The following is a 23088-nucleotide window of genomic DNA, read 5'->3' on the forward strand; positions in this document are numbered from 1 at the left end:
AAAAATGTACAAGGGACCTGGTAAAAAAAGTAATGCTACCGCATCAATCTTCTAGAACCTACCCCCTCCTGAATATCAAATGTTCCACCGCTTGGTATTACATAAGGCCAGATGGTAGGAAATGTATTTACAACCTTGGGAATTTTTTAATTAATGCTATGAGTGCTATCACTCTAATGTAAACAGCACTTAAGTTAGTTACAGATAGTGAAATGCCTTCCACTATGGGGGGTGATTACAACATCTGGAATTATCCTGGATTCAAATTTCTCATCAGTTCTTGTGTGTCTTACATAGATGCCTTTGATATTTGGTATACAGGTTCCTATGGGTTCTCTTAGTGTGATATAGTAAAATTTGATGACATCTTCAATTTTTGTATTTTTTGGTCAATTTTTTGCTGTTTTGAGTCAAAATGTTTGTTTCTAAAAAGTTACTCATGTGATAGCTTTGATATTTGGTATACATGTTCCTAGGCTTTATCTTAATGTAATATATTGAAATTATAATGAAATCATCAATTTTGTATTTTTGCAGCTAATTTTGCCATTTTTGGTCAGGCCATCGTAAAATGAGCTATCAAAGATATCAACCTTCTTGATCAATACATGTGTCACAAAAAGTTATTCTCTACATAACACAGCAGAGCTCTGTGGACTGTTGGGTGGGTTGTTTTTTCAAAACGCATGTCAGACAGCTTTAATACTTGGTTAACAGGTCCGTAGGATGACCTGAGTGAGATAATTTCATACAGTCAGGAAATACTTAATTTTGTATCCATGTCTATAGTAGCTTCAGGGACATTGGCCCTGTTTTCTTTTACTAAGGAAAGAAAACATTTTTACAATAGTTGTGAAATTACAGATGACGGACTCACTGATGTTTATAATAATAATAATATTTTATTGCCTGCTTGTAAATATAGGATTTACATCACATTTATTGAAATAAAAGTGTAATACAAAAATAAGTTCAAATTTTCTTCAATTGTTTTTTAAGAGAAAAGCTGTTATCATCAATATCATGAGTTACAATACATTACCATTAGCAGTTTTCCTGAAAAATACAATTGCTTTCTCCCAGTGACTCTGCAAAAGTTGGTAATTAGATACTTTGCAAAGTTATTTACTCATGTATGTTCATTGTTGCATTTATTGCATTTACTGATGCAATTCAGTTATGCGTGCTACCACCATAGGCTCGTACATCTCGTATCCAATGGTAGCCACCAACCATGACACATTTTGCATCCAGGCTCGGTGATAGGCTGGGACTTTCTGACGCACGTACTCCGTACTCCCCCTATCGGTCATGGGAAATACATGTCACAGGTCATACAGGCCATACGGAATGCTTATTTAGTATGGCGGATCGGATAGGTACGACTTTACAGAGACTTCTAAAGAGAAGACTAAAAGCACAAAGGTTCTCAACGTATCTGTTTTCATACCCTGTATCAATTACGTTCTTACTACTGAGGCATGGTTCTCAATTTCAGCCAATCGAGGTTCTCAGAATCGAAAGAGTGAAACAAATACATTGGGAATACGAATACGAAAATAACGTCAGCGACGTCGACTTCGTGCATTCCGTCATCCAAAGGCTGGTGCACGCAGTTGTAATGATGTAGCTTTGAGGCCGAGCCCTGGCCCATGCCCAGGGCCCCCTTAAAAGATACTTGCGGGAGAAGGTAAGGCCATGTCTATACCATGCAGGTAGAACGAAAGATTTCTACCTCCATGTCTATACTCACACACGCTTAGAATTTGGAATGTTTAGTTAAAGCACGATTGACCATAATTTACATCACAGGCGCGTGTGGGCCCCGTGTGGGCTGGGTTGTCTGCTCAATCGATCGATTGTCTATTCGATCGATCGCTTACTCTTTGCTCTGGCATCAATACCGGGCATCAGTATCGTAACCCTGCGTACTATGTTGTGTGTTCCTGGCGTTATACCACAGGGAGCTCTTCTTCCCTGTTTATGTGTGTCTGTTTTTGTTTGTGTGTAAGTGTTTGTGTTTGTTTATTTGTTATTTTTAATAAATAACAGGAAAAAGCTGTTTTGTTTATGTTTGTCAATAAAGAGCAGTTTATTTATATATTTATATATTTATATATTTATACATACGTGACATTGGAATAAAAAGAAATACAAAACAAAAGAATTACAAGGTCGAAAGGAGAAAGCGCCGATTTTTGCCCTTTCAATCGAATTACAGTATAGGTGTGGTAAGTACAGGACATGTTGCCACCATAAACCCAATATTTCAATTGTCTGGCATTTATTTGGCGTGTTTTTCTTGACTTGAATAATCTCACAGACTATGGCCCTTCTGTAGGGAGGAGGCATAATTTCCATGTAATTGTCATTGATACATGATGATAAATGCAATGCGTCAATTGGCCATCATTTCCTGTGCCTGTTATTCAAGTACAGCAGTTCAGATATTGAAACTTTGTTGCAAAGTTCCACTGCATGGCCGGTCATCTTCGTAATTTGCATAACAAAGTCATAGTATGACCTTTCTGTGTCCAGGTGGGTTTGACTGCATTTAGCTCGTCCCAAAGTGACGGACCAGACATTGCAACTAGGTACTGACTGAATTTACGGTCCCAGGCGTAGGTAGTCCGTGTGCATTTCATGGACTAGCCCCAGAGAAAAGTTGGTAGTCTGTGGACGCTAGACCATTGCTAATTTCAAGCCCTGAAATGTTTGCGTTTAACAAGCCATTTCTAATTGCTTCGACAGTTGGTAGAGATGTTCAGTGGCATTTAGATACATATTTGTTAAAATATAAAATGTGATAAATGACTGATACCCAAATGAGCAAAATGTGGAAAATAGTAAAACATTGCAAAGTCTAAATTCTATTTGCCCTAGAAATATTCCTGTTTTAATGCAAATTTTAGATTCGTCAAATCAAATCAATTTGCTATGGATATTTGTGATCTAAAAGCTTGTTTTTCAAGAAAGTTGACGAGTCATTTTTAGCTGACATGTTCAAACATGGGCTAATGTCATAGCGATGTCTGTCTGTCTGTCTGTCTGTCTGTCTGTGTATTACACGATAACTCAAACGCCTGAACAGATTCAAGTCAGATTTGGTACAGGGGTATCATATGCTACTTGCAAGAACTGATTAGATTTCGGTTTAGTGTGGCTTGCATATTAATGAAGTTATGCAATATTATTTTTTTCTGTACAATGGTTTCCCTATGGAGACGGTAATGACAGTGTAGACATATATCAAGAAATACCACACAAAATTTCATGAAACTTTTCACAGATGACAATCTCAGAACATTATGATGACACTGTGACTGTCATGTCAATTCTCTGCTCATTTGCATTTTTAATGAACTTATGTTATTAGTGACATAACTCTGAAATTCCTCACACGGTTGTCGATTATATTGGTACGAATTGGGTTTATATATAGGAATATTGAAAAACATTATACAATTAATCCTCATCAGAGATAGTTACTCTGGCAGTAGACCGTATACACGTCAAGTCTTATAAGTAGTCTGTTTGCCACACTGTGTCGTGTGCTCAATTGAACTGCTGTCAGAATATACAATGTCTGTCTTTGTTCTTGTGTTTTGGTTAGTGATCATCCTGAGGTCTGCAAATGTTGCGTAACATCTCCTTGCTCGTTATTTTATCACTTTAAAATGAGACAGGTCAAAGGTACAATTGTTTTACGCAACTTCATAACAGTCAAAAAGTATGCAGTAATTCATGTTATACTGTATTATTTCATGCGTCCAGTAGTGTCTGATAAATGTCAATACATTCGAGTCATCAACAGTCAATTTCAATGCTTGATAACTATAATTTTGTCAAACTCAAAATCTGTAAGCTTACATGTCCTTCCTGCCATTCAGGGGTCACATTAGCATGTCAACTTGTTGTGCTGAGTAAATGCTAAAATTTTCTAGTCTGTTTACCGGATATCCAACATTCCGTGAAGTGTACTACTATTAATGAACCTGTTGTAAAACACGTGAGCATATTCAGTCCATAACACGTGAGCATATTCAGTTCATATCTGGTTAGTCCAAGTCCGGCAGGGACTTATAGATTGGGTCCTGTCTGGCAGTCGAGATCTTTAGCAGCTGTTTCTCTGTCACTTCTGAGCTGATTTTTTTCAAACTGTGTGCAAGGATAAAGTACTGTAGCATACATATGCACGTCAATTTACTTCATGATAAGATCCAATATGGCCGCCGGACGGCAATTTTGTTGCGAATTTTTCATGTTTTTGAATCATAACTCAACTACCCCTGAACCTATTTTGCTCCATGTTAGTACATAGATAAAGTACTATGACATATATATATGCACGTCAATTTATTTCACCATATGATGCAATATGGCAGCCGAGCAGCCATTTTGTTGCCATTTTTTCACCTCCGAAAGTGCACACACTCCAAAGCTTGCAGAAGCGCATCCGAGATAGCATCCACACTGGTACGATAAAATTTGGAAGAAAATTGTTGACAGTGTATGAAAACGGTCATTACTCTGACAATTTAATGCCCCAGTCAGGAAAAAATGTTAAAGATGTATACTAATAAGGTTATTACGAAAATACCGCAAAGGATGTACTCAGACATTGGCGCCGTGCATTGCCCGACACGAAGTGGAGGGCGATACGCTGCGCCAATGTCCTTCTGCATCCTTTTAGGTATTTTCATAATGACCTCAGAATATTTACAACTTCAGGAAGGACTATTTTGAACCATGAATATAAATAGTACTTGGTGCAACCAGGTATCTGGAATATGGTTAAGTGTACCCTGCTAGCACACTACACCCGTCATGAATGGCCCAAAAGTGTCAAAATCAATAGTTATCCAGTGACTGTACAGAATCACTTTATTAGTCAAAGTTAGGAATACTGTCACATGACAAATTGTGTAACAGCTATGTCAAATTTGGTCACCATATCTACCATAGAACTTCTTAGACAATGTTGCAAGCCCACTTTCCAAGAAGCTCTGCCTCATTATTAAACTTTATTGCCAATGAATTGTCTGCATCACTCAAAAGTTGTCATACAGTATCTTAGGAGTTTTGAAACACATACACAATAAGCTGAGCCGCGGTGTCATAGATGATATTTTAAAGGATATTTTAGGCGATTCCCAGTAGGGTGTGACCCAACACTTTTCGCTTAGGAGGGCTACTTTTCATTGGTTCAAAATTGGAAATTAATATCGCTAAAATTGATGCATGAACCTCAGTCTCTACAAAAGAAAAGGATTTTTTTATAAATGCATATGTTCTTAAATTGCTTTTCTTTTCAGCTTGAAGAACATATAATTACAGTATGGCTTCAGCAAGCGCAGGTGACAACTCTTCATCTTTCTCCACTTTCTATGGAAGCAACCCAGCTTTTCAGATAAGTGAGGACAAATCTGATCATATGGATATTCACAAACAAAGACAACATGCCTCCCAACTACTGGCTGCAATTTTGGAGATGAAAGATGAACTTCATTTGATTGACACTCAGCTTCTGGTTAGAAACTGTGTTTACCCTTGTCACCAAGCTATACTTGCAGCAGGAAGTCCATATTTCTCAGAAATCATCTCTGGGAAAAACAATCAAACTTCAAAAGGACTGATTGAGATGCATGAAAACAAGCTTGAACCAAAGCAAGTGCAACATATAATCAATTATGTGTACACAGGCAGTGTGACAATGAGTCACGAAAATGCTGCCAACTTATTGCATGCGTGTAACAATCATAAAATATTCAAAGGCAAAGTAGTTGAAAGTGCACTGAGAGATTATATTTCAAGACAAACACTGAATGAAGTGAGCAACTCAGGCACTTCATCAACTGAATGCTTTAAAGAATTCAATTATGCTCTTGATATTCTAAAAGCATTAAATCTACAGCGTTTGGATTGTGAATTTACAGATATTGTGATACAAGTTGGGGATGAGTCCTTTTCATGTCACAAAATTGTACTAGCTGCAAGCAGTGCATACTTCAAGGCCATGTTTTCAAGCCAAATGCGAGAAATGCGGGAAGGTATTATTATCCTCCATGGTTTGCATCCTGCTGTTATGAGAACATTGATTAACTATACATATACAGGTAAACTTACAATTGGTACAGCTGATGCCCAAGAAATGATGGCAACAGCCAGCTTTCTCCATCACACATCAGCCATGTTGGCTTGTTCTGAGTTTATGACATCTGAACTCCATCCTTCAAATTGTCTGGGAATGCTTCAGTTTGCACAAGATGTTGGATGCCAAGAGCTGTACAAACATGCTCTGTGGTTCAGTTTAGCTCATTTCCTCAATGAACTAGAATATGACGAATTCAACAACATGTCTGCAGATTTACTGAGTAGATTGATTGAAGATGATGAACTTAACGTCAATAAAGAAGAGCAAGTGTACGAAGCAGTAATGCAGTGGATTCATCATCAAAAAGAACAACGTCAGTATCATCTCCCTAAATTGATTGAGAAGGTTCGGCTTCCATTAATAGATGCAGCCTATACTTCAAGATTCATAGAATCTGATTCCCTCATCAAGCGATGGTCATCTGTTGTTATGGTTTTGGATGAAGCCAAGAAAATGAAACTGGCAGCATGCAGAGGTGAAAAGATAGATGATATCAGAATGAAATTACGATTTTCGATGAAAAAGGAGGTTATGGTGATAGTTGGCGGATTTACTGATAATCAGCAGTGTGTGCGAGATGTGCGCTGCTATAATCCGGAGAATGGTGCTTGGATTGACTTGGCACCTTTTCCTGGCCGAAATCAACGATTCCAATGTGTTGCAGTTAATAATAACATCTATGTGATTGGTGGCCAAGCTGAAAACCAAAAAGCACATTTATCAGAGACTCTTTCTGACGTTTGGAAGTATGATTCACACCAGGACAAGTGGACCCAGGTCGCCAGTTTGAATAAACCTCGTCATGGTCATGGAGCTGCAGTGTTAGATGGTAAAATCTATGTGGTTGGCGGAAAGATTGGATGGTCCAAAAAATTTAATGAAGTGGAACGATATGATCCACATTTGAATATTTGGACCACGGTTGGGAGAATCAAAGGAAATTTTGTTGAAAAACCAATTGTACTCCGATGAATGGAAAGCTATATATCATGGGCTATTTCTTTAGGGATCCTGATTTAATTGACTGCTTTGACCCTCATACAAACATCTGGACTCAAATACACAGTAAACATCGTATTTATGGGGATGGCATAGAAAATGCTGTCATATTGAAAAACCTCATTTATTACATGATCTATCGAGGGTTCGACAATCACATCATTGCCTACAATCCAATAACCCATGATCGTATACATGGTAAAGTCATGCCTGAAGGAAAATATCTCCATTCTTACGGCATTACCACATTGGCAGATAAAATATGGATATCAGGTGGCAGTAGACTTGATGCTGGAATTAACATTGCATTTGTCGAATGTTATGATCCTGAAATTGACATGTGGATTCGTGTAGCAGTCATGCCTTTCCCACTGTGTGATCATGGTTGTGTTACCATTCATAAATACATACAAAATTAAGAGAACTGCTTCTCATTTATATCTCAAAACATTGTTTTGGATATGAAGTGACTCGAAAAATTGTCTACATGAAAGTGAGCCTTCAAATATAACATGTTATTCTTATCAAATGCGGAAAAGACAAGATTGTACAATAATATATATAAATTTCACACATTGACTTTTGAGCAGACTTTGCTTATAATAGTGATTAAAGGCATGTGTTGGCACCAGATTGTCTCATCAGAAAATTTACCTATCAGATTACAATTTCGATGGAAAACCAGAGGCTATCACACCTCCATAATCCTCTTACAGACTAGAACAAAGGCAATCCCAGGGATCGCGAACAGTGCCTTTAAGCATTTTTAATAGTCTTTTAAAGACAAAGTCTTCTCAATTGACCATAGAAAACAGCAGTAACTGCTTGTTGGCCAAAATTTCACTTTAATGTTATTAATGCATGTATTAAATGACACTAGAGCTATTCTGTGATAACTGGTTATACTTTATTGTAATGAATGTGTGTGCGCACACACATACACACACACAGACATACGCACACATATATATAGATGAGAAGACATCTACCTAATACTTAATTAACGATTACTCAAGTTTCACGCAATGATGCGTGATAAAATAACACAAAAGTCATCAAACTTATAAAGGATAAAAATAGTCTTATAGTGGTCATCGTCAAACAAAACCCAGAACTGGAGCCTTATGGTTGCTGAGATATATGCAATAATACAGATAGTCCTATTGACTTAGAGATGGATTGTAACATGGTTTTAAATTCTAGAATATTTACTTGAAAGAGTATATGTAGAAAAAAATATGACTTTGATTTTGAATATCTATCCTCATCTTAAAATGGCATTGGTTGAAAGACTGACACTCAACACAAGTGATGAAAACATGATCAGCAAAATTATAATGCCTCACTCAGAATGTTAGAACTTTATTGCCAAACAAAATAGTTTTTTTAGCTCACATTTGGTTTTACCAAGGTGAGTTTATCGTATAGGCTAAAGTCGATGGCGTCTGTATGTATGTATGTGTGTATGTATGTATGTATGTACAGTATGTCCGTCAACATCAAAAACACGCAAACCGCTGCACGTTTCAGCTTGGTATTTGGTGTGTGGATGCATCCTGGGCTTTAGATGGGATTTTGTTCAAATGAAGTCTGCATTGCCAAAATTATGCAAATGAGCTTACAAAATGTGAAAATGGTTAAGAATTAATAACTCAAGAACCACTGTTTTGATTGCTTTGAAAATTTGTGTGCAAGTACCTTAGGTCAACCTTATACAGTTTTATGAATATTGTGAAGATATCCTTAATTTTGTATTTTTGCTGAATTTTTTTGTGATTTTTCTCATTTTCAGTAAAAATTCTCCTTCTCTGAAACCGCCGGCCTAATGGCTCTCAAATTTGGGTTGTCTCTTTGCAAGGGTGTTACTCTTCTAATTTGTTGAAATTATGACAAAATTGGGAAAATTACTATTTTTGTGCAATTTTGTCATTTTTGGTCAAAAAATCTTAGACAGTGTTTCCTTTTTAAAACCCCTGGACAGACAGCTTTCATATTTCGTACACAGACGTACAGAGATGACAATAGTTAGATATGTGCAAATTGTCCTGAAATATCAAAAATTGTATTTTTAAGACAATATTGTCATTTTTGGTCAAGAAAACTTTATCTCAACATTACTTGTTTGATAGCTTTGTAAATTTAAGACAATATTGTCATTTTTGGTCAAGAAAACTTTTTCTCAACATTACTTGTTTGATAGCTTTGTAATTTGGTATAAAGTCCCTTGTTTGATAGCTTTGTAATTTGGTATAAAGTCCCGAAAGATGTTATTAGATAAATTTTCTGCTCAAAGTGTTGGGAAACCCCAAAATTTGTATATTTTAGGTACTTTTCTCAGTTTGTGACCTTAAATGACCTATACTAACCCAGGATATGTTGTGAGACAATTTTGAAGGCTGTGAACATAATTTTGTCATATTTGATACCAATTTGTAGGAAAATTTGATCCAGAAAACAAAGCTGAGGTAATTTTTTTTCATTTTGGACCAATCTTTGCAACTTTTCTATGTAAGACATACAAAAACTGATGAGAAATTTGGATCCAGGATAATTCCAGATGTTGTAATCACCACCCACAGTGGAAGGCATTTCACTATCTGTAACTAACTTAAGTGCTGTTTACATTAGAATGATAACACTCATGGCATTAATTAAAAATCTCCAAGGTTGTAAATGTACTTCCTGTCATTTGGTCTTATGTAATACCAAGGGGTGGAACATTTGATATGCAGGAGGGGGTAGGGTTTAGAAGATCAATAATGTAGCATTACTTTTTTACCAGATCCCTTGTGCATTTTTGCCCACTCCCACCTTTTCTTTTTTCAAGCCTTTTCTGATTTTTTGTTGTTGACATTTGCTTATGTATTTAGGATCTGCTTCTCCCATTGCTATAGAAGTTGATATGCATGTTCCTAAAGATGACCTCCAGTACCTTAGTTGGAGACCTTATTTGCTTTTGTCATTCTTGTTTTTCCTGGTTTTAAAATTTCTCGAATGGACCAATTCAAACCGAATGTGAGCACATAGTGTCCTTGACGGTATTTTTGTTATAATAGCATCAAAAGAATATAATGTGAAAATTTCGGGAAATTTGACCCAGCCAGAGTGGAGTTATATTCTTTAGAAATCTTGAAATTGGGAGTTAAAGAGAAGCCATAAATTAACACTTCTTTACCATCTTATGACTGGTTGACAAGCAAAAAGCTGAACCCAACCAATATTTTAATCTTGGGTTAACTTCAAATTGAATTTATATTTGCAAAAAAAGTGATTTTGAGCAAAATACGCTGTGTTGGGCGTAGTGCCCCCTTAAAAAAGTGGGAAATCTCCTGGTCCTGATGATATTCCAAATGGATTTTATAGATTTTTAGCTCATATGATACTACTGAAATTAGAAGAATTATTTAATTTCATATTTTATTCTGGACTTTATCCTGGCCAATGGTCATCTGCTATCATTATACCTTATAAGGGTTGTGTTGTAAGTGATGCCAACAATTATAAAGATATTTCTCTTTTGAATTCACCAGGCAAAATCTTCACTTCAATTTTAAATCATCAGCATTGAAGTATGAAGTGTTATGTAGACTGGAAGACCTGATTTTGCAAAGGTCATAGTACCATTGACAATGTTTTTATTGGTTAGCTATGGTTCAAAACTACCTCAGCATCAGGCTTGTAATGCCGCTGTGAGGGGTGAACTAGGACAATTCCCACTTCTACTTGAGATCAAACTTAATATTGTTAAATACTGGCTTCATATTATACAACTTCTACATTGTAATGTTGCTAAAGAAGCTTTTCTCGAGCAAATGGTAAACAACACTAACATAGATCCAGGTTTAACTGTTTAAGTGCTTTAATGAAAGAAAATGGAATGGACTTTCTCCTTGAAAAAGCTCCATCACTTAAACACCACAAACTTATGACTGGATTAATGAAAACAAATTTAACAAACAATTATGAAGTCCTTTGGAAAAATTTGATCACTGATGAAAATAGTAAACTAAGAATGTACGCCAAAATAAAACGTAATTTTAGATTAGAACCCTACTTAACAAAGTTACAAGGTGAGAAAAGAAAATTACTCGCCAAACTTCGCATTAGCAATCATGATCTAGCAATTGATAAAGATAGACAACTGTTCCAAAAACCTCAATTACTGAAAGATACTGCAATCAGTGTATCACTAACAGTATTGAAGATGAAACACACTTTAGTCTGACAGAAACACAAAGTCCGGAGAAAGAACTTTTTCAGTAAAATCAATTTCCCAAACGATACAACTGAAAATCAGCTTATTTCTCTACTAACAAAACAAGAGTTGTTCTCTACTAACAAAACAACTTGCAGATTATATTTTTACTTTATATAAACAAAGAAATACCTAGGTTTATTTATTATTAGCTACTATTACTATACTGCATTACTTTATCTTTATTGAAGAAAATTTTAACTTATTTTTGTATCACACTTTTATTGCCACAAATGTGATGTAAATCCTATATTTACAAGCAAGCAATAAAATATTATTATTATTATTATTATTATTACTGGGTGTCAATATTGAAATGTCCAACATTCTTCAATCAATGTCTACTGATGTCAATTAAGGCATTCATCAGGGCAAGAAATGTCACCTCAGTTTACTTTAACTGTCGGACAGGTGTAAGATAAAGGATGTATATTATGTCTCTTACTCTTTTCACTCTTCAATGAAGAACTCAACTTGATGATTTCAAACTCTGGTAACAAGGAGATTTAACTCAAACAAGACATGTATGACCTTGTTAGACTTTTTTCTGCAGATGACACAGTAATTTTCGTAGATTCCATAGGAAACTGACAGAAACTTATTACTGTTCTTTATTAGTTTTGTATAAGGTAGCAAATGGTGATTATAACTTACAGAGAACAAAAATTGTAATTTCTCAAAAAGTCAGTCACCGTAGTTGCAAAGACATATGGTTCCATGGTAACTCTGAGACTGAAGTAGTTTCCTATCATAAATATTTTGAACTACTTTTATCATGCTAGAATATTTGGTCAAAAGCTGTTTCAACTCTGGCAGGTCAAGCAAGCAAAGATGCAAATGTAGTACAGAGTGATAGGGAAAAAGTTGGTCATATTTCAAATAAGTGCCATTTTAAAATGTTCTTTTCTATGAATCTGCCTATTTTATATTATTTAGCAGAAATATTGATTTTCCAGTCCTATGACTTTGAAAAAGTTCAAAGAAAATGGTGTCACCAACTGCTTCCAGTGTCCAATAATGCTGAGAATGAAGCAGTCGCTGGTAAATGTGGTCGTTATTGGTTTAAACCAATGGAGATGGCACCTGACAGACTTCCCTGTCATGCTTATCTTCTGTTATGTAATTGAGAAAGTAGGTAGACACAATTGGGTTATATCAATCAAACACATTTTATCATCATATGGTTACAGGTATGTCTGGATGTCACATGAAGTAGGATATAAGAAGGTATTTTGTCATCATTTATCGCCAAGGTAACAGACGCATGCAAGCAAACATGGTCATTCAATGTAATATGTTTACCAAAATTACAATTTCATACTGCTTTCAAAGATTTATTAGAACCAGAGAGGTATTTAAACTTAAGGTAATATGCACCTCGAAAGTGAAAGACTTAAACTTTTGCTCTAACTTTCCTCAAGGAATCTTTCAATCGTCTTTCAAAATCAAGAATAAAAATAGGGGGTCACCGTGCAAATTTTGGTAATAGAGAAACAAATTACCCAAGATTTACCGATATTAGAAATTCAAAATGGCCGCCATTCCTGTGTTAACTGTATAGCGAAAAATGAAAATTTTTCGAATTTCGAAAAACTAAGCCGGTGAAAAGTTTTCTTTCACCAAGAGCTTATTAATTAAAATGAACCCCCTCATATGGTATATCAGAAGAGAACTGTAAAAGTTTGAGAGTCCAAATGTCTGTCCCCGAGGTGCGTTCTACCTTAAACCACAACTGCAAATTCATCCATGCGCTGGCATGTTTGCGATATTCCACCCTTCCTCTTGCAATACAGGAAGGACTATATCTTGGTTTTGCTTCAAAGCCAAGATAATGTAAACTGTGTAATAATGAAGACATTGGCAATGGATACAGTTTCTTCTTGATTTGTCCTATTTACAACAATCTCAGAGCTGAATATTTACTATGTGACACATTTATTGAATCAAATTCTGATAAATTTAAAAGATAAATGAACACAGCAGATTCAGATGTCCTATTAAGGTAGAACGCACCTCGGGAACAGATTTTCGGACTCTCAAACTTTTACAATTCTCTTCTGATATACCACACGTTGGGGTCCATTTTAAAGGTCTTAGTGTAAGAAAACTTTTCACCGGCTTAGTTTTTCGAAATTCCATTTTTTCATTTTTCTCCATAGAGTTAACACAGGGATGGTGACCATTTTGAATTTCAAATATCGGTAAATCTTGGGTAATTTGTTTCTCTAGTACCAACATGTGCACGGTGACCTACTATTTTTATTCTTGATTTTGAAAGAGAATGGTTCAAAGATTCCTTAAGGAAAGTTTGAGCAAAAGTTTAAGTCTTTGACTTTCGAGGCGCATACTACCTTAAACTTCTGTAAGTCCATATTTAAGGTGGTTGGAAAGGCTAGAGCGTCAGTTATAAACTTCAATAAAACTATTAAAATATAAAAGTAGTCAACATTCTCTGTGGCATAAAAAAAACTAGACATTTGGGCACAAAGGCATTGCAGAGTTATAGCCTGTTGAAACTTCTGAAAAACTGACCAAATAAGAAGAAGTTGGGGAGTCCTTAGTGTATTAACTATGGTAGAGGTCCCCTAGCTTTTAATAAAATGTTTGAAAAGGGAAAGTCATTATTTGCTGTTTTTCAGGAAAGTTTGACAAGGCGGTGCTGGCATTCAGAGTGAGTGACTGCTATTGTAAATGCATTTTTAGATTCTTTGAGTGTGAAAGAGGTGTCAAAACTCAGACTAACCAAAAAAACTGCTCTGTGACTTCAAAAGAGGGGTGCAAATATGGCTTGTTTTCAACATTTTTGACAGAATAACAGTTTTCCTACATAATTGTATACCAATTTAATCCAACCTTTGAAATGAGATATGGACATGGAATTTTTACACCCTATTAACAAGGTTACATATATGATTTGTATGCCACAATTTTCCTGTATTTGAAGTACTTTTGAAAAATCACATTTTGAAATTTGAAAGAATTTTTAATAATTTTTTTTATATGTAAACCCATGTAAAATCATAAAAACAAATTTTATTTACAAATCCTGCCATACAAATCTTACAATAAATGGTGTCAATATGTTTATAACTAATTTGGTAATATTAATACTATCCAATTATTATTAAACTCAAATATGTAAAAAATCTGAAAAATTAAATTTTAATATTTACTGGTGTCATATTTCAAAATCATGGCTGCAAATATACAATTTTTATATTCTTTGGAGAAAGAATAAGGGCGTTATCCTGAAAATTTGAACTCAATATCTTGATTCTAACACTTGAAACTTGACATTAACTCTGAGAAAAGAATTGGTGCAAAAATAGCCTTTCCAGCCACCTTAAAGCAATTGAATTTATACTATTTTCTGTTTGGAATGCTGTGTATATTTATATTTTCTATCAAATGTAGTTTCCTGTGTGCTTGAGTGATCTTTTTATAATTTCAAACTTTTGTAAGACCCCTGAAAATGGGCCAGTGGCCTTTAAATGCAATAAACATATTATTATTGTGTGCTAAAAAAATAAAAGAAAAAAAAACTTCCATACTTTATACTTACTATTGAGGGCACTGTTTCATACCTTATACGTACTCAGGAGGGCACTCTGTTTTTGCAACGTGGCTTTATTGCAGACTTTGATACAACACTTTTTTAAAAGAACTCGGAATCAAAAATAATGTAGTTTATTTTTGTAATTTTATTTTGTACAGCTTTATCAAAATGACTTTTTTGTATTATTAACTTGTCTTTTCTCGTTTAGTATCTCGCTGAATAATTTGACCACAATGCAATTGTTCTGACTGTAAATATCTTGCCACGTCAACAACATGGCAGTACTCCCTTGCAGCCGTCGTTGACGTTGGTCGATCTGCCTCTGGTCTCTGCGGACCACGAGTTTTTCAAGTTGGCATATAGTTACTGAGAGGGAAAAAGTTTATCTCCAAGAGAATACTGTTGACCGACACTATCATGGTGTTCAGCTTTATTCATTGAAATATTTCCACCGGTATAATTTTGTGCGTAGGCCTACTTGGAAAACTTTGTTAGCGCTACGTAGGTGACGTGTCACTTGGACTTGACACGTGGCATTACTTTTACTTGATAAAGACAAAGATCTTTTTTTACAATCTCATTCGCATTTTTGAACCCTAAAATTATTCTACTTGGAATTTACAATGTTGTTTTGAAAATTATGAATTATTATTGACCTTGTCGAGAGATTAGAGATTAGAGATTTTCTAATAATTTTTCAACGGTTTCTTTGTTAATTTTCAACTGATTTCTTTACAATTGTAATTTCATCAGATATCTCTGATATATTAAAGTTGCACACTCAAGGGTGCACCGAAAACCGAATGATGTAATTTGCAGCTGATTATGTTTTGTAGATCAGACTTGTAATTTTGCAAACATCGATATATCTCAATTATATATCTCTGATATATTTATGTTCCCAAAGGGCACACCAAAAACTATAACTAACTTATCATGCAATTTGTGGCTGGTACGATGAATTTGTGCAACTATAAGCCCCTGTCTTAATTCAAAGGCACACTGACCCCTATTGAACATTTCAAAACCATGGTGGCACCCTCTACCCAATCACAAACCCCCATGGATATTATTGCCCCCTCAATTAAGCAAATTAAGCAAGCCCTAGGCATCATTGTGGAGGTACTTCATGTACACCTTCATTGTAATGCGTCTCAGCTAATTATGTTTTGACAATGACAACAATGCCAGAAATTTGACACAAAAATAGAACAGGTCTTTGAAATCTTTTGGAACAGTTGACGTAGAATTGCTAGAAAGGTAATAATGAGGGAAATTTCCTTAGGCGGCCTAAAGACTCCAGATGTCAAAACAACATTAATTAATGTTTTTGCCAAAAAATACCCAGATGACAAATTAAGCATCCTGGAAACTTCCTGGATCACCGACTAAAACGGAGAGGAGGAAATTGTTTATTCTAGTACTATGTTAAAACTCTATCCTTAGATTACCTCCCTTCCACAAAGAGGTACTCGAATCATTGCTAATTGGCAAAATGAGGATATAAAGAAATGAAATAAAGCAACTTAAAACATACATCCGCACATACATACAGACACCACCAACTCACCATATAAGCTCTCTTTGGTATTTATATACATACCAAATATGAGCTAAAAAGAGAAATAAATTGTATTTTACAATATGTTTGATACATAGTAACCAATGTCATCCCATACAAAGGAGATGACCTTCCGCAGTGTTCAAAATAACACCTGTCCGGCAGTCCGAGACTGGCTATTTTCCCACCGGACTGGTAAAATAAAAAAGTTACCAGTCCGTCAGACAGGTTGAATTCAGGGTGGGGTCGACAATAATCTTTGGGTGATCATAGGCCGTGATGTAACACTGGCCGTCCTGGATAGCGCCGCCAACGGTATCTTTTGGCCTCTTCTCAGTTCATGTAGAGTGGACCTCCAGGCTAGACAAGTAGGCTAGCAAAAGAGTGACACAGGACGAGAATGGATGTTAAATGCAAGCAAATTTTATTTAATATATAGATCTCAAGCCAACGGTCAGATCCTTCTGGGCTTTATCTCGCAGTGGCATATAAATGAAATTTCCCGCGATTCGCAGTAAAGCGGGAAATTATTGTCTTGTTAAGATGTCACATGCCAGTGCGGGGCCAATAAAGTGATTGGAATGCGGTTCAGTACAGGTGTTGTATTGTTGTTCTGGTGTATTTATAAAGTTTTGAGAGCTTTGTGATTTCAGTCTAGCAGTGCTTCTCTCCGTGCATGTTTAGTTTTCTCCCGTTTTTTCGCTCTCCATGCGTTCAGAGGCTCACCAGCAGTCAGGTTTTTCTATAGATATGCAATCCTTGAAGAGCGTGGTGCAAGGGCAAGTGCAGGAGGCAGTAGCTAAGAACAGTGATAAGCTTTTGGTGAATTTGGAGAATCTTGTGACAAGCAGAATGCCAGGGCTGAAGGACGATATCACAGCCAGCCAACGACAATTTTCACAGTCACAAATTAATGCTATCAAAGAGATGAAGTACACAGAAACGCCAGTTTTTAAGAAGAAAGGCTGTGAGGCGCAGTTTAAGTTTAACCAGAAGGTGGCGGACCATATGTCAGAAGCGCACACGCAGCTCCTTTCAATTTCGCAACAAGTTAATCCCCAAGTTACAACTGCTAAAGAACACATCGCAAAAGGTACGGAACTTTTAGCTCATAGACAGAAGTTAGTACGAATGGCCGATAAATCTGACATCGGGTGGTTATTAGTGGAAGAATACAAGACCCACGAACTAGCTGAAGGATCTGATGACGAAAAAAGAATTTATAAGGCCGAAACTAGAGCTAACAGAAAGAAAAAAGAGCAGTTGGCCAAGCGACGCGCCAAAGGGTACAGTTCTGGAAACTTTCGATGGAGTCCTTACCAAACCGAGAAAGAAAAGGTTAATTTCTCAGCAACTTCCAGCGGCAACCAGCAGAGAAAGTCCGGATCATGTTTTGCTTGTGGAAAGTTAGGTCATTGGAGAAACGAGTGCCCCATCTTCAACACAAACCGGAATTCTTCTTTGGGGAGCGCAGTTGAAAAGATAAGTATTTACAGTGAATATTTGTCTTATATTAATAGTCAGGTATTAATTAACGATGAGGTTGGTGTTGAGTTGCAATGCGATACAGATTCCGCAGATGTTCCTAATGACGGTTTTGGTTTTTGTTCAGATTTAAATTTCCGTGTTTTGAAACAGTCATCCTCAGTTACTGCGGTGTCTGTTCCGGTGGTTAGTCCCGTAGGCAGTTTAGCTAAGGCTTTGAATAAGTGGGTTGAAGCGGGAGCGAATTCCCATGTCTTGGATGTGGTTAAATCGGGCTATAAATTACCGTTGAAAGTTACTCCGGAAAGAGTACAGTTAGTAAATAATAGGTCCGCGTTGGATCATTCTGTTTTTGTCGATCGGGAGGTCAAAAAAATCTTGGCCAAGGGTTGCATTTCCAAAGTAGTTTTCCGTCCTCATGTAGTTAATCCCTTAACTGTTGCCGTTGGAAGCGCTGGGAAGGAGAGATTGGTGCTTGACCGCAGGCATGTTAATCTGTGTTTATTCAAGTTTAAGTTTCGTTGCGAGGATGTTTCTTCTGCGAGGCAGACTTTTGCACAAGGCGATTTTTTGTTTTCGTTTGATCTTAAGTCTGCATATCATCACATCGAAATTTTTGAAGAGCATAGGACGTTTTTGGGTTTTGCTTGGCCTGTAAACGGAGTCCTGACATTTTTTGTTTTTAATGTTTTGCCTTTTGGCTTTTCAACAGCCCCGTACATTTTCACGAAAGTTACGCGTGTTTTGGTTAGCTTTTGGCGTAGTCAGGGTTTCAAGGTGTTTATGTTTATTGATGACGGTTTAGGTGGCGCTGCGGGCAAAGAGGTTGCCCTTCAGGTAAGTCGTACAGTCAAAACGGACATTGGCCAGTTTGTTTTTTTACTGGCCGGTGAGAAATGCCACTGGCAGCCACAACTTGTGTTAAATTGGCTTGGTCATCGCCTGGATATGAGGGAGGGTTTCGTTTACGTTTCAGATTGTCGAATTCAAAAATTGGTTTCGTCATTGGATAGTCTTATTCAGGCTATTGCTGCGGGTAAGGTTTGTTTCGAAGCTAGGAAACTTGCTTCCGTTTTTGGACAAATTATTTCTATGAAGGGAGGCATTGGACCTTTGGTTAGACTTCGCACGCGATATCTTTATACATGCCTTGAAAAGAAGGCAAGTTGGGATTCTTGTGTTTTTATCGATGCTTTAGCAATGAGTGAATTGTTTTATTGGATGAGCAATGTGAAGTCTCTTAACGGAACACCGTTGTCACGTGTTGATAGCTATCAGGAAATATTGTATACTGATGCTTCGTCTAGAGGCTATGGCGGTTATCTCGTTAACCAGAGTGGGCAAGAGATCAGTGGTTCATGGTCTGCCACAAAGTTTGAAAAGCTCCACGTGGAGAGAGTTGGAAGCAGTATATCGTGTTTTGTTCAGTTCAGTTCAGTTCGGTTAACGGGATTAGAAATCCTTTCAGGATTCTGGTCATCCCTCTAAACTTCTCTGGTTTCATAGTACAAGTCAATGACGTTTTTGAAAGCATTTACTGTTGGCGCTGTAAGAACTTCATCTGGCAGACTGTTCCATTCATTTACAATCCTGCACGAGAAGTACTTCCTGACATCCAGTTTTGCGTGAGTTTTCTGTATTTTGTGAGTATGACCTCTCGTTGACCTACTGTGTGGTTTATGAAACTTCAGATTGCAGTGATCAATGTTTGACATTATTTTATACATATGGATCATATCTCCACGTCGTCTTCTTACACTTAAAGATGTCAAGTGTACTTTTTACGGTCTCTCTTCATATGGTAAGTGACGTAAATCTGGTATTAGTCGTGTGGCTCTTCTCTGCACTTTTTCAATCATGTTGATGTCTTTCTGTAGCCATGGTGACCACGCTTGTATGGCATATATCAATGACGGTCGGACAAACTGCTTGTATAGTCTCATCATGATGTCTTTCGATTTAAAAGAAAATGATCTCTTGATTATTCCCAGAGTCTTGTTTGCTTTTTTCACTGCTTCCGCACATTGACAGGCTGGTTTAAGTGATTCATGTATTGTAACTCCAATGTCTTTTTAGTCCCCACGGACACCGTCCGGGGGGGACTTATAGGTTTGGTCATGTCCGTGCGTGCGTCCGTGCGTGCGTGCGTGCGTGCGTGCGTGTGTGCGTGCGTGCGTCCGTTCACGCAGATATCTCAGAGATGCAAGAAGCGATTTCATTCAAACTTGGTACAAGGATTACTACATATGTCATACAGATGCACGTCGATTTGTTTTGTGATACAATCCAATATGGCCGCCAGGCGGCCATTTTATTACGATTTTTTCATGTACAGAGCCGTAACTCAGACATGTTTCAACCGATTTTATTCAACGTTGGTAGAAGGACATTGACCAATGTCATAGATATGCACGTCAATTTGTTTTGTGATACGATCCAATATGGCCGCCAGGCGGCCATTTTATTACGATTTTTTCATGTATAGAGCCATAACTCAGACATGTGTCAACCGATTTTATTCAAAGTTGGTACAAGGACATTGACTAATGTCATAGATATGCACGTCAATTTGTTTTGTGATACGATCCAATATGGCCGCCAGGCGGCCATTTTATTATGATTTTTTCATGTACAGAGCCATAACTCAGACATGTTTCAACCGATTTTATTCAAACTTGCTACAAGGACAATGACCAATGTCATACAGATGCACATCAATTTGTTTTGTGATACGATCCAATATGGCTGCTGTGTGGCCATTTTATTACGATTTTTTCATGTACAGAGCCATAACTCAGACATGTTTCAACCGATTTTATTCAAAGTTGATACAAGGACAATGACCAATGTCATAGATATGCACGTCAATTTGTTTTGTGATACGATCCAATATGGCTGCCAGACGGCCATTTTATTACGATTTTTTCATGTACAGAGCCATAACTCAGACATGTTTCAACCGATTTTATTCAAAGTTGGTACAAGGAGATTGACTAATGTTATACATATGCATGTCAATTTGTTATGTGATACGATCCAATATGGCTGCCTTGCGGCCATTTTATTACGATTTTTCATGTACAGAGCCATAATACTCTCAGGCATATCTCAACCGATTTTATTCAAAGTTGGTACAAGGACATTAACCTATGTCATACATATGTATGTCAATTTGTTTCATGATATGATCCAATATGGCTGCATGGCAGCCATTTTGTTACAATTTTTTCCTGTCCTTAGCCAAAACTTGGGCATGTCTCAAATATGGTACCAGTGATAATCTGTCAAGTGTTAGAATTGTATGCAAAAATGTTTTGCAACATCCTGTTGATTAATTCCTAGTTGACTCATTTTCTGAACTTTAGGATGGTGGCCTACATTGGTTTTATGTTTTCATCACCATGGAACTCATTCTTAGCCATTGAGCGCCATCTGTATCAAAGTATTTTTATCACAGACCTAATTAATGAAGAGGACTCTATCCTCTCTGAGGACATGTAATCAAAGTACCCATTAACAAGTGGGGACTGTGTCATCAACGATGACTTCTTCTTTTGATACTGTCGCTAGTGAAACTGCATTCATATCGTAGTGAAAGTTCTGGTTTTTAGGACCAATATGCATAACTTTACACTTGTCAACGTTGAACTGCATTTGCCATGTAGTTGAACAATTCAGTAGCGTGTCCAAGTCTGCTTGTAATTCTTTGTTGTCCTGTTCTGTTTCAACACGTCTATACACAGGTGCAGCAGTGGACAACGGGCCAAAGCCGGGCGCAAGCCCTGCAGAGCTCTACAGCCACTCGGTTAAGCTAGCCGACATGTACAGTAATATCACGTACCGTTATTATTTAATAAATAATGAAGTTATGTAGACATTCTACACATTGATGATTATGCAGTGCGTTCGCCGGGCCCGAGCCAGGCAGCCATAGGTACAACTACAATGCCAGTCAACATGTTGGCCTATAGGCCTACACTAATATCACGTACGGTGATTCTTTTATTGAATAATCAAGTCGTATATAGACATTCTACATATTAAATACGATTATTATCCCAGCAATGTGCCAAGCGCCTGTGTGATGGACTAGTGCATCTCTCAAACAGGTTTCCATAATTTTGCCAACCACTGATGTCAGACTGACTGGACGGTAGTTTGCAGCGTTTGCTTTACTTCCTTTTTTAAATATGGGAGTTATGTTTGCAATCCTCCAGTCTTGAGGTACTTCTGACGACTGTAATGATATGTTAAAAAGTACCGCTAGTGGCTTACATAGAACTGTGGCACATTCCTTCAAAATTAGTGGGTACATTTTATCCGGACCAGCAGACTCTGTCGTGATCAGGTTACATAAATGACGATACACAGTTTCTTCTGTAATAGTTATATTCAGTAACTGTTCTTCATTAGGTCCTGTGAAAATAGTGTCAGGCTCAGGAATTCTGCTAGTACCTCCTCTGTAAATACAGAAGTAAAGAAATCATTCAGAACAATAGCAATATCCAAGTCACTTTCATACACTGTTCCATCTTCTTTCTTCAATTGACTTATAATCTTTTGCTTTTTGTTTTGACCTAATGTAGGCATAGAATGCTTTAGCGTTCTTTTTACAATTTTCAGCAAAGTTCCGCTCAAAGATTCTTTTTGCTGCTTTAACTTCTTTTGTACAGCTTCTCTGTAATCTCTTATAGTCTTCATAGATATTTTGATCCTGAGATTTAATATATTTCTTCCATCTCTTTTTCTTCCTATGAATAAGTTTCAAAAGATCATGTGTCATCCATGGTTGTCTTTTTCTTCTTCTCATTTCTTTTGTTGGTACGTAAGCCTCAACAGTACTTTTAGTCTTTTCTTTAATAAAGTTCCACATCTCTTCTGTCGTTTTCATGCTCTCAATTTCCTGCCAAGGTGCATTCGTCAGAACACTCTTAATGCTATCAAGATCAGCTTCTCTCCAGTTCAACAATTTTTCTTTATTTAATGTCACTTCTACAATGAGTTGCACAGACATTGTAATGAGAATGTGGTCACTGGCACCCAGATGGCCACCTGAAGCAATCTCTGTTATCATGTTC

General features: G+C 36.8%; 1 protein-coding gene across 1 annotated transcript; it reads left to right on the forward strand.

Moving 5' to 3' along the window:
* Positions 1–1347: 1347 nt before the first annotated feature.
* Positions 1348–15768, forward strand: LOC139118357 (kelch-like protein 6). Its single transcript, XM_070681645.1, has 2 exons — positions 1348–1690; positions 5316–15768. Exon 2 carries the CDS (start codon positions 5339–5341, stop codon positions 7124–7126), a length of 1788 nt encoding a protein of 595 aa, XP_070537746.1. The 5' UTR covers positions 1348–1690; positions 5316–5338; the 3' UTR covers positions 7127–15768.
* The last annotated feature ends 7320 nt before the right edge of the window (positions 15769–23088 follow it).

The sequence above is a fragment of the Ptychodera flava genome, chromosome 19 (genome assembly GCF_041260155.1).
Source record: "Ptychodera flava strain L36383 chromosome 19, AS_Pfla_20210202, whole genome shotgun sequence".
Classification (NCBI taxonomy): Eukaryota; Metazoa; Hemichordata; class Enteropneusta; family Ptychoderidae; genus Ptychodera; species Ptychodera flava.

What these genes read in the sequence shown, in the direction of transcription:
- LOC139118357 (XM_070681645.1), top strand. Translation starts at nt 5,339, where the DNA reads ATGGCTTCAGCAAGCGCAGGTGACAACTCTTCATCTTTCTCCACTTTC.